Below are 16,459 nucleotides of genomic sequence, written 5' to 3'. Positions count from 1 at the left end.
AAGATTGACCATTCTACTTTTAGCCAGTGGTCATCTTTAGTAAGCTTTCTGACATCCAACCTAAATGAATCTCTTTGCTACTTCTACCTACTTCTGCTCAGAGTTCTGCCCTCTGGGGTCAAATGGAACATGGTCAATCTCTCTTTTAAATGATAGCTCTTGGGTACTTGAACCCAACTTCCCTGCTCCCACTGAGCCTTCTCTTCTCCAAACCAGATATTCCCATTTTTTTTATCCCAGGTCTAGGCAGATACAATCTATCACTGAAATCACAACTGAAGATGTTCCAGTTTTCCAAATATCTCCTTTTACACATGAAGAAAATGAGTCAAGGGGAATAGTCATAGACTCAAAGATCATGTGTCACCTGTTGAGATGAATCAAAAAATATCCTGATAGGCTGCACATGTCTCATTTTGTGTAAAATTGTGTGTAAAACCTAACACATGGCAGGAGAAACGAATGAGAAATAACAATAGATGTAAAGAGAAGAATCAGAGCCAAAACTTGAGTAGGGCCTCCAAGCCCTTTCCCTAAGGTGCTTAAATTAGAAAGTGCTACAGCACTTTCAGGCCTCCTGAAGCATAGAAACAATATAGCTTGGGATCTAGTTAGCAAGAATTACCCTGATGATAAACCGAGGAAATGTCATATGCACTCCTCTCCCCTTCCCCATGTACCTACCACTCTCTCTGGCTCAATGAAAGGCACCATCACAAGCCACTTGTGCAGGACAGTTTGAAGTACTGGCCCTGGACCCGAGATCCATAGTTATGTTTCTGAGAAGAAGCAACAGAAAAGTGGAGCTTGGAAGGACTTATTTGAGGTGATAACCTGGGAAGAAGCAGGAGGTATCAATATTGAAGATGAGTACCCATGGTGAAAATGTTGGAGGGTAGGTGAACAGGGAGGGAAGGAGGGAGGGAGGAAAAGAGAGAGACAAAGACAGAGACAGAGAGAGAGAGAGATAAAGAAAGAGAGAGAGAAGGGGGAGAGAGGGAGGGAGAGAGAGGGAAGGAAAAAGAGAGAAAGAGAGAGAGAGAGAGAGAAAGAGAGAGAGAGAGAGAAGGGGAAGAGAGGGAAGGAGAGGGAGGGAATGAAAAAGAGAGAAAGAGAGAGAGAGAGAGAAATTTAAGTGATAATTTGGATAGTGGCAATCAAAAGTCAAGTTCAGAAGCATTTATGTCCAGGCACAGCTACCATAACTGTACCTTAGAGCCCCAGAAGGCATAGGATATTCCTACTGGGTATAACATGATATCTACCCTGTATTTTGGAAACATAACTTTTAAAAGTTCATGGAAATATTTTGAAATGATTTCAATTAAAGTTTTTTTGAAAGTACTCAAAAATCAAGTTCTGATACTTCAAAAGTTAAACCTAAGCTATGTGGGGAAGCTCTGCTATCCAGAAGGAGTCATCCTCTCAAGGGTATCCAGATTTTGACAGCCAGAACTGATAAGAATCTCAAAACTATGAAGCATTCCCTCCTTTCTCTAGAAAAGTGGGGGTTATAGATGTTGAATACAGTATAGATTTCTGTACTGCATAAAATTACACCTCCACTCACCAGGATTCTTTTAGGGAAAGAAACTTGTAAAGCTGATTTTGAATGGAAACACTGCAGATTTTTATTTAAAGGGAAGATGAAGAGAAAATAGCTGTTTAAGACCTAATATTGATTTAATTCAAGTCAACAGAAGCTTAAAGGTATTTTGTTTTGTTTTAATAAACAAGATAGGTGGAAGATGTTGTTTATTTGTTTTATAAACAGAGAAAATTATTTAAAAATCCATTCTACTGAGAGGTTCCATAGTGTAGAGGAAGGAATCTAGGCTCAGAATTCAGAATACTGGAGTTCAAATTCTTCTTTATAAGTTTACTCCATGTATGATCTGTCATTTCACTGTTTTACTGAATGAAAATTTAGGAGGTTGGATTAGAAAACAATTGAGATCTCCTAGTTATATATGGCTCTAAATAACTGTTAGGACATATATACTTATATTGTATTTATACTTTAACATATTTAACATGTATTAGTCAACCTGCCATCTGGGGGAGGGGATGAAAGAAAGGAGGGGAAAAATTGGAACAAAAGGTTTGGCAATTGTCAATGCTGTAAAATTACCCCTGCATATAACTTGTAAATAAAAAGCTATAATAAAAAAAAAAAAAGTTACATATGGCTCAAGGTGACATTAACTACTCTGCCTGATGACTATAATGATCTGTCCGGCAGCTGTTGCTACTCAGAGAATGAACCCAACCTCCCCATGCCTGTTTCTTTATTTGTAAAATGAGAGGCTTGGACTAGATCATCTAAAATCCTTCTAGCTCTAAGTTTATATACCTTTCAACTCCAAGACAGTCCAGGCTCCACTACTTTTTAATCAATTATTTATTATTAAGAATTATTAGGAAATAATCTCCATAATGAAGCCCATTTTTAAAAGAAAGAGTTGGCAAAGAAAGGAGGACTCCTTAAGAAAACAGCATCGAGTGGACTAATTCTCATTCTAATTAAGCTATGAAATCAGGTTCAACCCAAATTGGTTGGTGATTGTAAGCCTATAGAAGCTCAGAAATTCAGAGCTGGAAGCAACCTCCCAGACCATCTAGGTCAAACAGATTTCTGAAGAGGAATCTGAAATGCAATAACCCCTTTCGATGATCATCTGGGGTCTTCTTATAAAACTCCAGTGATGTGGAATCTGCCAACTCCCATTCCACTTGTGGCTAGCATTCATCATTAGAAGATGTTTCTTCATTTTTTGTGTATGAGAGGCAACTGGGGTTAAATGACTTGTCCAGAGTCACACAGATAGTGTTACGTGTCTGAGGCTGGATTTGAACTCAGGTCCTCTTGACTTCAGGGATGGTGCTCTATCCAACTGTTCCACCTAGCCACCCTAAGGTGTTTCTTTATATTAAGTCAAGATCTGCCCTTCTGCTACCCCTATTCATTTCTACAGAGACTAAAATCTTTTCCTTCTTCCAAATGACAATCCTTCCTTAGACTTTGAGGGATTGTTTGTCTATTCCATAAGCACAAATACTATTGTTAAATTAACATCTCACATTTGAGCCCTACCGCTTCATTCCCCTCATGTCTCTTTCTCATTTTTCTTTTTCTTCCTTCCTTCCTTCCCTTCTTTCCTAACTTCCTTCCTTTCTTCCTTCCTTCCTTCCTAACATCACAGGAAAAAAAAAAAATACCTGTATTTGGAGTCAGAGAATCCCAACCTCAACACAGTGTAATCTAGCATGTCACAACTTCTGTGGGCCACACTTTTCTCATCTGTAAAATGGGGTTAGTTCAATAAAGGGGTTAGATTAGATGTTCTTTATGGCATTTTCTAGTTCTAGAGTTTGAGACTCCAAATTATGTTTAAAATCTGCCACCCTTGTGGACAAAGGAAATTCTGAACAATTAAAAAATCAGCAATACTCCCTGCTTTTATATTGGGGGTTTTTTAATGTGAAAATGGGGAGAAATATTTAAAGGGAACTTTATATAGAGAGAAAAAAAGACAAAAAGTCATGCTGATTTTTTTTTAAAGAAAAACAAAAGGCAGGGGCAGCTAGGTGGCGCAATGGATAGCGCACCAGCCCTGAAGTCAAGAGGACCTCATTTCAAATCCAGCCTCAGACACTTAATACTTCCTAGCTGTGTAACCCTGGGCAAGTCATTTAACCCCAATTGCCTCAGCAACAAAAAAAAAAAAAAAAAAAAAAAAAAAAAAAAAAGAAAAGAAAAGAAAGAAAGAAAGAAAAAAGAAAAAGGCAAAAGACAAATATAAGGACCCACATTTCCATAAACCGTAAAGTCTATGGCTATAAAACACTTCAGATCTTTATAAAAAGTGCTTATTGCTAATCACAAAGATACCTTTCCTTTATTTTAAAAAGAAAAATAAAACCACAGATACTTTATCAGTAATCTGGCCAAATGAAAATGGAATGGAAAAATTGCACCAGGGTAGGTCTTCAAAAAGCAGAATATCATCTCTTTGTCCAGGAAACATCAAATAAAGGGAATATAAATTAAGAGGGAGAAGGGGATGGAGGGAGAGTCAATGGTATTAAAGAAGGTCTGCTGTCTCCATTTGCAGTTTCTGTTGTAGGAGCTTTGGCTTCCACATATAAAGTGAAATCCCACTGAGCCCCACAAAAAGGAAGATCCTTAAAAAAAGGTTGCCTACCTTTTGCCTTCTTCTATAGGTAGACAATATCTGCAACTAAATTTTGTTCAGTAGATATGATGCCATTCAAGTGAATAGAGGAAAAGAATCCATCTATGGAAAGCTACTAGGAGGCAGAGTAGGCTCAATCAAAGGAAAAACTTCCTAAGCATAAAGGTTTCCCAAAAATCAAGGAAATTGGCTAGCTCTGGAGAAGTTTTTCCCCCAGTCACCTTTTTTGGGGGGAGAGATGGGAAGAGAGAGGATGTTCAAGCAGAAACTAGGTGACCATTAGCCTGGGATATTGGAGAAAGGATTCATCAACTGAGAAGGGAGTTGGATTCAGTACAATGGAAATTCTACTTCTGTGATCCTAAGGAAATCCCTTATCTGGCCTCAGTTTCCCCATTTGTAAAATGAGAGAGTTACTCTAGATATCATCTGAGGTATCTCACAGCTCTGGATTTGTGGTGCTATTACCTTAAGTCATTTTCCCTCTCTGTGCCTCCGTTTACTTATTTGTAAAAATGAATGAGTTTAATTAGAAATGTTTTGAGGTCCCTCCTTTAGACCTGTAATACTATTGCCTCTGTGGCCCTTTCTAAAGTGCTAAAATTCAGTGAATCTATTAAAAAAAAAACACAGCTTATTCTTATTCTTCACCATCCACACAATGTATGATACTTTAATGTAAGGCATAAACTATAAGCAGATATCTTGATAGGCAGAGACCACAGAGAGGCTGCTTAAATTTTCACTGAATTCAACAAGATTTTACACACAGGCTCAGAGTGTCCTTGGCAGACCACTGAGAATCCTAAATACTAGGGCTCTGAAATCGTCAGAGGTCACTTGGTCCTTTCGTACTCTGGCTCATTCATTTAATCCATATCTTTCGAGTGCCTGTTCTATGGAAGGCCTGTTTCTGTTTCCTCATCTGGAAAAAATGTGTTACTTGATTTTAAGATCACAGATTTAGAGTAGGAAGCCCTGTATAAGTTGGTCTTTCCCACCCCCTTCTTGCCATTACTTACACACACACACACACACACACACACACACACACACACACACACACCCCTATCTGAAATGCTCTCTCCCTTCATCATCCATCCTGGCTTCCTTCAAGTCTCAGCTAAAATCCCACCTTCTGCCAAAAGCCTTTCCCAGCTCCCCCTTAATGCTAATGTCTCTCCTCTGAGATTGTCCCCAATTCATTCCTGAAGAGATTGTGTCAAAATACAGCTCCTGAAGAACAGAAAATGTTTTTGCCTTTCTTTGTGTCCCCAGCAGTGAGCACATAAAGGTGCTCAACAAATACTAAGTTCATTTACTGTAACTCTAGAGATGTACAAGTTCAATTCCTTATTTTACATTAGAGGAAACTGAGGCCCAGAGAAGTTAAACCCCTGCCTGGGCCATACAGCTAGCTGAACTATGAAGCTGATCTTGATGAGTCTAAATCCAGCCCTCTCTGCTACATTGCAATGACACTCCTAGGCTTATTATGAGGAACAGACTTTGTAAGCCTGCAGGCAACATGCACACCTGAATTGTTGTTACAGCATCAGTTGGGAAATCAATCCTATGATTCTACCTGGTAACTAACATTCTGTCTGTGAGCTTCTCCCGGTATGAGATGCTGTGCCTCTGGCATCGTGTTTACAAAGTCCCACGGTGGTGGGCATCCTGTGCCTGCCTGAAGCTAACATAGCATACACGAGGTTCCCCCTAAGGCTATTTATCTGCACTCTCCTGGCAAAAGATGGTAATGGGAGATCACACTTCCAGAACTTAAAAGGATCTTAGAGATCCCATTAACTCAACCCTCTTTATTTTGCAGTTAAGGAAACTAAGACCCAAAGAGATGAAATAAGTTGTTAGAAGATCCTAGGTCTAGAACAAGCCCTTCATTTTGTAAGTGGAGAAACTGAGATCAAAAGAGCTCATTTGTTACCAGATCCTAGTCTAGAGCCAGCTTTAGAGGCCATCTATTCTAATCCCTTCATTTTACAAAGTGGGTGGGGAACCGAAGAAGTAAAGTAATTTATTATAGAATCCTAAATCTAGAGCCAGCCTTAGAGGCCATCTATTCTAATCTCTTCATTTTACAAGCCGGAAAACTGAGGTGCAGAGAGGATCTTTTCCTAAAGGTTCAAACCTAGATCTTCTAACCCTAAATTTGCTCCTTCCACCTTGATTCTCTGTTTCCATTTGGGATCTACTATTTGTTTGATTGTATAGATCATTAGCGGTTACTTATTTTCTATGCTCAGAGAATAACCCAACCAAGTATCTATTTGTTAATTTAAAGCTAATTATGCACAAACAATCATCAGCAACAAAAATTCCACCTTGTAGAATTCATAAATCAATTGATGTGAAAGAAACCTTAGAGGCCATCCATCTACTCCAAGCCCCTCATTTACATTTGAGGAAACCGAGTGTCAGAGAAATTAAATTATTTTCTCAAGGACAACTAGAAAGGATCTGACTCCAAAGCAGAGCTCTACACCCACCCCTTGCCAAACTGATTACTCTTTCAAGTTGCAAGAAGATTGAAATACAACGTATCCAACATAGTGGAGAAGATTCTGTATGGTATTTTAAGGTATCTAAGTCTTAACTAGAACTGTATAAATGCCACTAATTAGGAAAGTCAAATCAATCAAGGAGCATTTATTAAGTGCCCCTTTGGGATGGAGGCAGTCTTTAAAGCCAGAGGAGACTGAGTTCTAGGCTTCAGGTTAGAAGGATATAGGTTCAAATTCAGTCTCAAATATGTACCAGCTATAATACCTCGGTTGCTGCTATTACTGAGTTGCTATGTCATGCCCGAACTCTTCCATTTGGAGGTTTTCTTGGCAAACATACTGAAGTGGTTCAACATTTCCTTCAGTGGCTCATTTGACAGATGAGGGAACTGAGGCAAACAAGAGAAAGTGACTTCCCCAGAGTCACCTGTAAGTGTCTGACGTCAGATCTGAACTCTGGAAGATGAATGTTCGTGACTCCAGGCCCCACTGCACCAGTTGGTCCTAGACAAGTTATGTAACCTGCCTGGTTAACCTGCCTCAGTTTCCCCATCTGCAAAATGAAGGGATTGGACTAAACTACTTCCCAGGTCCCTTCCGGTTCTAGTTATATGAGTTAATCAAAGTTTACACACACACACACACACACACACACACACACACATATAAACTTTAACTCTTACAACTCATATATATAATATCCTCCTCCAAAAAGTTTTCCCCTTAAGTTATGTTGGCTTCAGGCAGTCATATAACTATTAGGTCTCTCAAGTGACCCTCTCAGGATTTTCTACCAGGTTAGGATCAGTGCTGCTGGACAGACCGTCACACCGGGAAGGTCCCAGCCAAAAAAAATTGCAGAACCACCTGCATTAGTGTGCAAAATACTTAAATCTCGTCTAACCTCCTTCCCTCTTTCTACACATGAAGAAACTGAAGCAGGTGAATGATTTCTCCAAAGTCACACAGGTAGGTATTAAATGACTGATCCCAGATCTGAACCCCAGACCTTTGACTCCAGATCCAACATTTTTTTTTTTAACCAAAGAGTTGTGTTTTAAAAATGGACGGATCAGTTTCCATTGTACAATGCTGCCTCCTTTGATTTGTTGGAAAGGCTCGGGTGGCATGGGGGGGGGGGGGAGAGGGGAGAAGTGTTTTATAGTTATTTCTCAGGGTAGATTTCACGAAATGCTTTTCTCAAATGAACCCCATCACATACACACAGATATACAAGGAAATCAATGAAAAGTCTTATTTCACTGCCATCCTACCAACACACTGACATAGTATATCCACACTATCCAAAACATCTCCACACAATAAACAGTGAACACATTTTTCTAAAGAGTTTTAAGGCAGAAAGAGACCACAACAGTAAAATGTTAAGAGGCTTGAAACCATCTTCAGATCAAGCCAAAAGCTTTGTTAGCAAATGCTTTTTTACTTAGTGCAGAATTTGCATAAACAAAAGACAGTGTTAGAAGGATAGCCAACTACCCCCCACATGCCAGGGAGGGGTCAGTCATGGTCACGGGCGGCTCCAATATGTCTTAGCGTGTCCCTGTCTGTCCTGTCTCCGATGAATTCCTCTTTTTACCTCTTGAAAAACCACACTCCACTCCAGAATTGTCTGGCTGCCGGAATGTGACTGAGATCCATTTTTAAAACCCCTCTGAGTATTTTACAACCACCGACCACCAGGCTGGGGTGAGGATACCTAATACCACTGCAGTTTGGTGACAGAAGGCTAAAAATATCCAGATGAAAAAAGCAGCCTTTTTCCAGGGCTGGATCAGATGTCCAGGGGCCGCATCCAGTGGTCCTGGGACTAATGACCCGCCAAGAACAACTGTCTAGTCTATATTCAGTTTGGGCTCAGAGAGGATAGCTTAGCGAGCAGGTAGTGACAAGAAACTCGGGGATCACGGTCTCTTCCACGTCCACGGAAAGCTAAGCTTTGTGTCTATTCACGTACACGCATGCAAACAGACAACACAAGGTTGCAGCTGCTTAAGTGTAACAGGCACACATTAAGGGGAAAGGAGGGAGGGGAGGAGAATAGCTAAACACCATTTATTTTCCTGGAAGGAAATGAGATTGCAGCTCCTTCCAATTAGGAAAGCAAACGGTGGTACTGCCTCCTTGGAGAAAGGCAACTTGGAAGTGTGAAAAATGGATTAAGCAAGTGATGGGCAGGAGAAAAAAAGCAGGGACCCTAGGGAACGGTCAGCCATTCAAAGTCTCATCAGGCTCTGCTACCTGTTGGGCTGTAAATCAGAGCATCGGAATCAGGGCTGTTGAGTACTGGAGTGACTCATTCTCCAAAGTTCGGTTATCTGACTCTCAAGGTGTATGTTTGCTTTCCTCTTTAGGAGAAGGGATCAGGCAGGACTGGAAAGTCGATTCCTGCCTGATGTCCTGGGGCTCACAAGTTGCTCTGAGATACCCTGAGAGGGGCACACCTGGAGGTCCCTGGCTTCCAAAGGCCCTGATCGAAAAGGGAATAACTTTATTTCAAAGAGCCTCGGAGTGGAGTGGAGGTGGAATAAAGAGAGAGATCTCATCGGTTTCACCAAGGAGGCCAGTCTTGAGTGTAGAGAGAGGCCTAGTGGCAAGGTCACCATCAAAACAGAGACCACCCCCATCCCAGAACTCTGCTCCTACCCTGGGGTAATAGGAGTCCTGAGCAACTGAAGGGGATGGGGAGAAGCAGGAGCCGGACTTCCACCTCTTCTCCCCATACCTGTTCCCAGCAGCTTCCCCAAGGCTAGATGAGAAGACTTCAGCTTAGGGGAAGAGGAAGAATCCCCCAGCCTTGGAAATTTTGAGTCCCATTCTCCTGTCTATCATTTCCCCTAGGTTGGAAAGCTCACCTCTTTCTCCTGGTGGTCAGGTACTGCTGTTCAAAACCTCCAGTCCCTGCCTCCCCTCCTCTCATTTGACACCGGGTCTGGAATGGGTGCTTGCTTCTTTCATCGGGGGTCTCCCCACTCCCGGTCAAAGAAACACTCTGGCTCTCTCGATGGACAGCTACGGGGTGGGAAGAGGTCTAGACTCCTTCTACTCACGCCACCTGAATCCCCACTGCTGGGCCTTGCCCCCCCCCCCCCCAGCCTTTCTCCTCCTAATGATCTCCCAAAGACACAAAGAAAAAGAAGGGAGGAAAACACACACACACACACACACTCACACACGCACATACACACACAACTACTGCCCACAGAGAAACCCTTAACACCCGAGTCCCGGGGCCATGTCTTTCTGCCAGAGCGGAGGAGCAGGCGATCGCCTCCTCCGGCCACTTTCTCCTCCCCGTTCCCCATCCCGAAGCTGAAGCGAGCGGACCCCAGATGGAGGGAGTGGGGCGTCGAAGAGGGAGAGTAAAGGTGAGAAGAAAAGAGGGGAGGGGGAAAACCCACACGATCTGCGGGTTGGAGGAGAGCCGGCAAGAGAAAAGAATCCGTGCATACATGTATCAAGAGAAAAAACAAGCGAACGCGCCCCCTACCTGGATGCAACATACTTTGGAAATAGAAGATGACTAGGATAAAGGATCCCAAGCAAGTGACCAGAGCCATCCTGCAAATTCGACTCATCCTCATCACTTCGAACAGGGTTGGCTTCATGGCTTTGTCCGGGACGCGGGCTGGCCGACGCGGGGATGGCGCGCCCGGGGCGCAGGAGCCCGGGAGCCGGGGCGCACCAGGGGCTGCGGAGGATGGAGAGGAGGACGAGCCCGGAGGGGTGGGGGCGGTGTCTGCCGGGCTGCCGGCCGGCCGCTCGGAAGAGCTGGCTCCCCTTCTCTCAGCCTCTCCCCCGTCCGGCGCTCCCCAGCTCCGAGCCGGGCTTCGGAAGGGAAGGGGCCGGAGTTGGTGGGGAAGTGCGATCGGCGCCCGGCTGCCCTGCCTGCCACGTTCCTCTCCTCCCCGTCCTCGTCCTCCTTCTCCTTCTCCTCCGCCGCTGCCTCCCCGAGCCTGTGGCTGCGATGGGAAAGCTGCTCTCCTTCCTCCTGCTGCTCCTGCCGCCGCTGCCGCCGCCGCTGCCTCAGCAGCCACCGACGTCGCTGCTGGGCAGACCCCTCGCGCTCACAAGGGCTCCTTCATTGCGCTCCCAGGCTATATTCCCGAGCTGGGCTTTACCAATGCAACTCGCCGGCCGCCGGCGAGGGGAGGGAGCCTGCAGAAAGCCGGCCGGACCAGAGGAGGAACCTGAGCGCCGGGGAGGAGCGTTCGGCGCTCCCCCGCCCCGGCCGGGGATATGGTCGCGTCCAGCTGTTTCCCTGCGAGGGAGGGCGGGGGAGAGTGAAGGAGGGAGGGAGGGGGGCAGGGAGGGGGAGCCAGGCGGCGGCGGCGGCGGCTGCGGCGGCGGCGGCGCGTGCGTTCCTTCCCTCAGGGTCCCAAAAGCCCTCGGTCCCCAGGCTCCCCGGCGCACGGGCTCCGCTGAACCGTCTGGGCTCTGGGTCAACGTTTCCATGACAAATCGGGTTTTGGTTTTTTCTAAAAGAGAAAGAAAGAAATGAGAAGAGAAGAGAAGAGAAAAAAAAAAAAAAAAAAGGAGGACGGGAATGAAATCAAAGCCCAACCGGGCACATCTTCCGGAGTTTGAAGGCGGGGGATACCGCAGGGGGTGGGGGGAGAGAAAGGGAAAGGGAGAATTTGGAAGTAGTGGCCAGTTTGGGAGGGTACTGGGGCATTTTCAAGGTCTGGGCAGCCGGGACTCCGAGAAGTCCTGGACACACACACACACACACACACACACACACACACACACACACACAAATTCTGTCTCTGTCTCTGTCTTTTTGTCTGTCTCTGTCTCCGTTTCTCTCTGTGTCTCTTTCGCTCCCTCCTTTTCTCTCTCTCTGTCTCTGTCTCTCTGTCTCTGTTTTTTGTCTGTCTGTCTCTGTGTCTGTCTCTCTCTGTCTCTCTGTCTCTCTCTCTCTCTCTCTCTCTCTCTCTCTCTCTTTAAATGCCCCTAGGGCAGGGCGCAAGTTAGGACGCGTCAAGTGGAAAGTGTGGGCACTCTCGGTAGCGACGAGACCCTCAGCCCTAAGCTTTTACCAAGTCCTAGACGCCTCTCTGGCCCAGAGGGAAACGGCCCTGGCTCGGGACTGCGGTGTTGTTAAGCTCAAACCGACTGTCATTCTTCAGACCAAGGCTTGTTTCATTTGGGGGGTTGGAACCCCCCACCTCTAGCACGTTGCCCGACACAAAGTATTCGCTTAGTAAATACTTGGTTGATGTAACAGTCTTAAGTGGGAAGGAAATGAAACTGAACGCTGTCTGCAGCAATTGTAACGACGGGCAGGAGAATCAGCATTAAATCGTACTCTCTGGACTTGGGTTCAGATCCTCCCTTCATCATAGTCATAACATTCATAACATCCGGCAAATAACTTAACTCCGCCCCCCACCGTGATTTCACCGTGATTTCACTGGACTTGGACTAGGAGCCTCCCAACTCTAAATCTCTGACAGTTTCTTCATGTATAAAATGGGGGTAAAGTTGGAAGGGTAAGGTCCTTTTCAGCTCTAGAACGAAGCCCCTAATATCAAGTGTTTCTCTAGAGATTAAAAAATGCATCTCTTCTCCAGCGGTGGGGGATTATAGGTCTGAAATATTACATATAGTTAATGGGTTGGCTAGCTTTGCAGGGATACACTTTCTCACCCTTTTTATTCTCTATTACAAGGAATAACTCTTGAGAGAAGGAAGGATAAATTTGCAAGGCAAAAGACCTCATAGATCACAGATTTAGGACCCAAAGGGATCTGAGAAGTCAACTCTTTTACTTTTACATATGAAGATACTGAGCCCCTATAAATTAAATGATGGAGGTGAGGGTCACTTGGTCTACAATATTTATTCAATATAGTTCATATCTTACCTCCCTTTAATGCATTTATTAAATTCAGAGGATGTTGAATTTAGAACAGTAAGAGACCTCAGAGCTTGTGTATTCTAATGCCTTGATTTTACATGTGAAGAAATTTGAAAGATCAAAGATTTTCATTAGCCAAAGGTGGTTCAAATTGGAGTCACATAGGTAAAAAGGTATCTGAGGTGAGGTTTGAACCCATATAGGAAGGAAGGGAAGGAGGAAGGAAGGGAAGGAGGATGGAAGGAAAAGAAAGAAAATAGAAGGAAAATAAAGGAAGGAAGAAAAAAAGAATAGAAGGGAAAAGAAGGAAGGAAGAGAAAAAGGGGGAAAGGAAGAGGAAATGAGGGAAGAGAAGAAAGAAAAAAGAAGGAAAGAAAGAAAAGGAAGGACAGAAAGAAGGAATGATGAAAATAAAGAAGAGAGGGAGGGAAGGAGGAAGAAAAAAGCAAGCAAGCAAGAAAGAAAGAAAGAAAGAAAGAAAGAAAGAAAGAAAGAAAGAAAGAAAGAAAGAAAGAAAGAAAGAAAGAAAAGAAAAGAAAAGAAAAGAAAAGAAGGAAGGAAGCCTCAGCAAACAGATCTCTCTTTTTGCTGAGAAGAGCAGCGTGGCTCTAAAAACTCCCTCCTCTCCCAGTGTGGGTGTGCTGTGATCCCCCCAGTTTCCAGACACGTCTCCCACTTGGAGCAGGTCGGAAATGCCGGCGCCCGGGCGCTCTCCTGAGCCGCGCTCGGCCTCAGCAGAAGGAAATGTCACGCAGGTGGCGGCGGGAACTCGGGCTCTGGAAGGCGAATGGAAGGGTGGGTATTGTTTATTGCACCGCAACTGATCTCAAGCATCTGCGTGCCCACGTGGTGGTTCCCAGCCCTGTCGGGCTGCTTCAATGTCGCCGCCTCTCTGGCACGGAATCAACAGGAGAAGTCCTTTCTTCCCAGAGCTCCGTTACCTGCTGGGAGGTAACGGAGAATCGTGCACAGGGAGACAGAGACCGACTGTGTGACGGTGGCCAGGATCCTCAGCTTCCTCGGCGCCCCCGGGCGATTCTTTAAAACCCACTAGTTGCCCAGCAGGTGTGGGATTGTACTGACTGAAGGAATTATCTTTACCTAGGAAATGAGGTAAATGACACCGCCACAACAGCCAAGAATCAGCTCGTGGCCTGGGTGGTGCCTTATAGATTCAACATAACGCGTCTTCGAGGAAGGAGGATTTTAGCGTTCCCTAAAGCTGGAAAGTTGGATCCTATAACAATGGTAGTGATGATGGTGACAATAATTATAGCATTTATTTAAAGTGCTTTACAAATAGCTCATCCAAGCCAAACAATAACCCTGGGATGGTAGTACAATTTTATTGTCCCCGTTTTACAGATGAGGAAATTGAGGCAAACGGTTTAAGTGACTCAGGATCACACAGTTGGAAAGTGGCTGAGGTTTGAGTTTAACCCAGGAAATCCTGGGTTAAATACATCTACAGGTCCAGGACTCTACCCACTAAACCGCAGGGCTACCTAAAGACCAATAATAATGTCCTACCCATCTTACCTTATGGGATGGTTGAGAGGAAAATAACTTGTAAATCTTTAAAAGAGTTAAGGAAATTCCCACTGTGGAATCTTCCTCCACCAATGAAGATTACCAACTCTTCTGTAATTCAGGGACCATAGAGATGACCTACTCTCATAGTTTTAGAAAATACTCAAGTACTGACATGTTAAGTGACTTGCCCTTGGAGATTCTCTGGGCCTGTTTCCTCATCTGTAAAATGGAGGAGACTGAATTAAATGACCTGGGAGCTCTCTTTCAATTCTGAAACTATGCATATGTAGAACTACACATACATGTATACACAAATATAAGGCAGCTAAATATACAGAGATGCTGGGTTCAAATTCTACTTTTGGTAATTATCTGTATGACTTGGGTTAAGTCATCACTTAACTTCCCCTGACCTTCAGCTTCCACCTCTTTAAAAATGATGGGATCAGCCTTCGATGTCATTCTGGTCCATTCTGCATGTAAGAACCCCCCTGATGGGTGGGCTGCCAGATTTTTCTTGAACCCTTCATCTAGATGGAAAGAACAGACTTCTTCACAAAGCAGCCCGTTACATTTTTGGACAGTTCTAATTACACTTTGTAATTATGATCCTGTTGAATTAAAATTGACCTTGGTCCTATTTTTGCCTTCTGGAGCCTCAGAAAATGTCTACTTCCTCTTTCATATGACAGCCCTTGAAATATTCGAAGGCATCTATCATGTCACCTGCAACTTTATTCCATCCCTGAGCCTGAATCATTTTTTCTTCAGTCTAAATATCCTGTTCCTTCCACTATTCTTCAAATGACACATTTTCCAGTCCCCTTTATTTTTCTGGTCACTTTTTCCTAGCCATGTTCCAATTTGTCAAAGTTACTCTTAAAATATGGCACTTGGTGGTAAATAGACATTCCAGAAATGGTCTGACTAGAATCAAATAGAAAGATATAGAAAGCATATTTCTCAAACTTGACTGGCAATCAATCAGTCAGTCAGTGGGTCATTCAGTCAACGATCACATTTATTCAGGGTATTTACTGGATACCTAACATTGAACTAGGTTAGAGTTTTGAATTTCCTTCCTACCCAAAACCTTTCTTAATTTGGTTGCTAGTGTTTTCTCGCCTTTTGAAATCATTTTATATTGCTGGGTCTCAATTTCTTCATCTGTAAAATTAGGAGACTGGATTAAAGGGCTTCCAAGTTACCTTTTAGTTCTAAATCTATGGCCCTATCAATATAAATAAATATAATGTAGTTAAATATATAGAAGATCTAGGTTTGAGTCTTTCTTGTGGTGTTCAACAGCTGTGCGATGATAGGCAAATCATTTGTCTGGCTTTGTAAAATAGAGAGTGTGGATTAAATAGTCTCTGAGATTTCTTTCAGCTCTAAATCTATAATCCTAAACTTTTCCCCTTTCCTAGTACTATATATTTTAATCCTAATCCCAGGAAATACCCGTAATAAGATGAACTAAGGATAAAATTCAGTTGAATGATCTCATTATTATGTCCAGATTCTATTTAATTCAATTAAATAAAAATTACTGTGTGTCTATGGTATCCTGAGCCAAAAAGCAAAGTGCTAGAGAAGAGATAACATCAAGATAACAGGTGATCTTTACATAAAGGAACGCTCCACACTTTTGGATCTTCCACTCTAGATACAGAGAATTATAATACAAAATTATAAAAATAACACCATTTTTGTATATGGTACACATTGTATATGGTGATTTAAAATTTGCAAAGCACATTGGTGCTATTGTTATTCCTATTTTACAGATGAGAAAACTGAGGTAACAGATTAATTGACTTGCCCAGAGTCATACCATCAGTATCTGGTCTTGCAGAGTTCACATCCAATCGTTCTATGTGACTTTCTTATAATTTATGGTAAGGGTTTTAGAAAGTGTTAAACAGGAACCAAAAAAGGATACTCTGATGGGAGAGTAAATCATAGAATCGTAGATTTAGAACTAGCAGGAATCTTAAAAATCATTTAGTCCAATATCTTACTTTATAAAAGGAGAAACTGAGGCACAGGATGTTTAAGTGACTTGCCAAAAAAAAGTTTAATAGTGAGGACCAGGACTTTCTCCATTATGGCTGCGAAGTGACTGTTCTCTACAATCCCCTGGCAGTCAAATGAGCAACAGGTAAAAAGTGCCTGCTGTATTGATTAGAGTGCTGAATCTGGCAACACTGAGTTCAAATTCTGTCTCCTCCCCATAGCTGCTTTGTGCTCAAGTGCAAATCACTTATCCTCTTTGAGCCTCGGTTTCCCCATCTGTAAGATGGAAAAAAATAATAGCTCCCCAC

The 16,459-nt window shown here is 43.3% G+C and overlaps 1 protein-coding gene across 2 annotated transcripts in view; it reads right to left on the bottom strand.

Moving 5' to 3' along the window:
- Positions 1–10,836, bottom strand: part of CHST11 (carbohydrate sulfotransferase 11) — a 315,350-nt gene extending 304,514 nt beyond the window's left edge. The window contains exon 1 of one of the 2 annotated variants that reach the window (XM_051961318.1): positions 10,230–10,836. In XM_051961318.1, the coding sequence (XP_051817278.1) occupies positions 10,230–10,347 (118 nt within the window). In that variant the 5' untranslated portion in view covers positions 10,348–10,836. The remainder of the gene's footprint in view (positions 1–10,229) is intronic. The other variant, XM_051961319.1, reaches the window with a different exon arrangement.
- Between the last annotated feature and the right edge of the window lie 5,623 nt (positions 10,837–16,459).

The sequence above is a fragment of the Antechinus flavipes genome, chromosome 5, assembly GCF_016432865.1.
Source record: "Antechinus flavipes isolate AdamAnt ecotype Samford, QLD, Australia chromosome 5, AdamAnt_v2, whole genome shotgun sequence".
Classification (NCBI taxonomy): Eukaryota; Metazoa; Chordata; class Mammalia; order Dasyuromorphia; family Dasyuridae; genus Antechinus; species Antechinus flavipes.
This window is presented reverse-complemented; position numbering and strand designations above follow the sequence as displayed.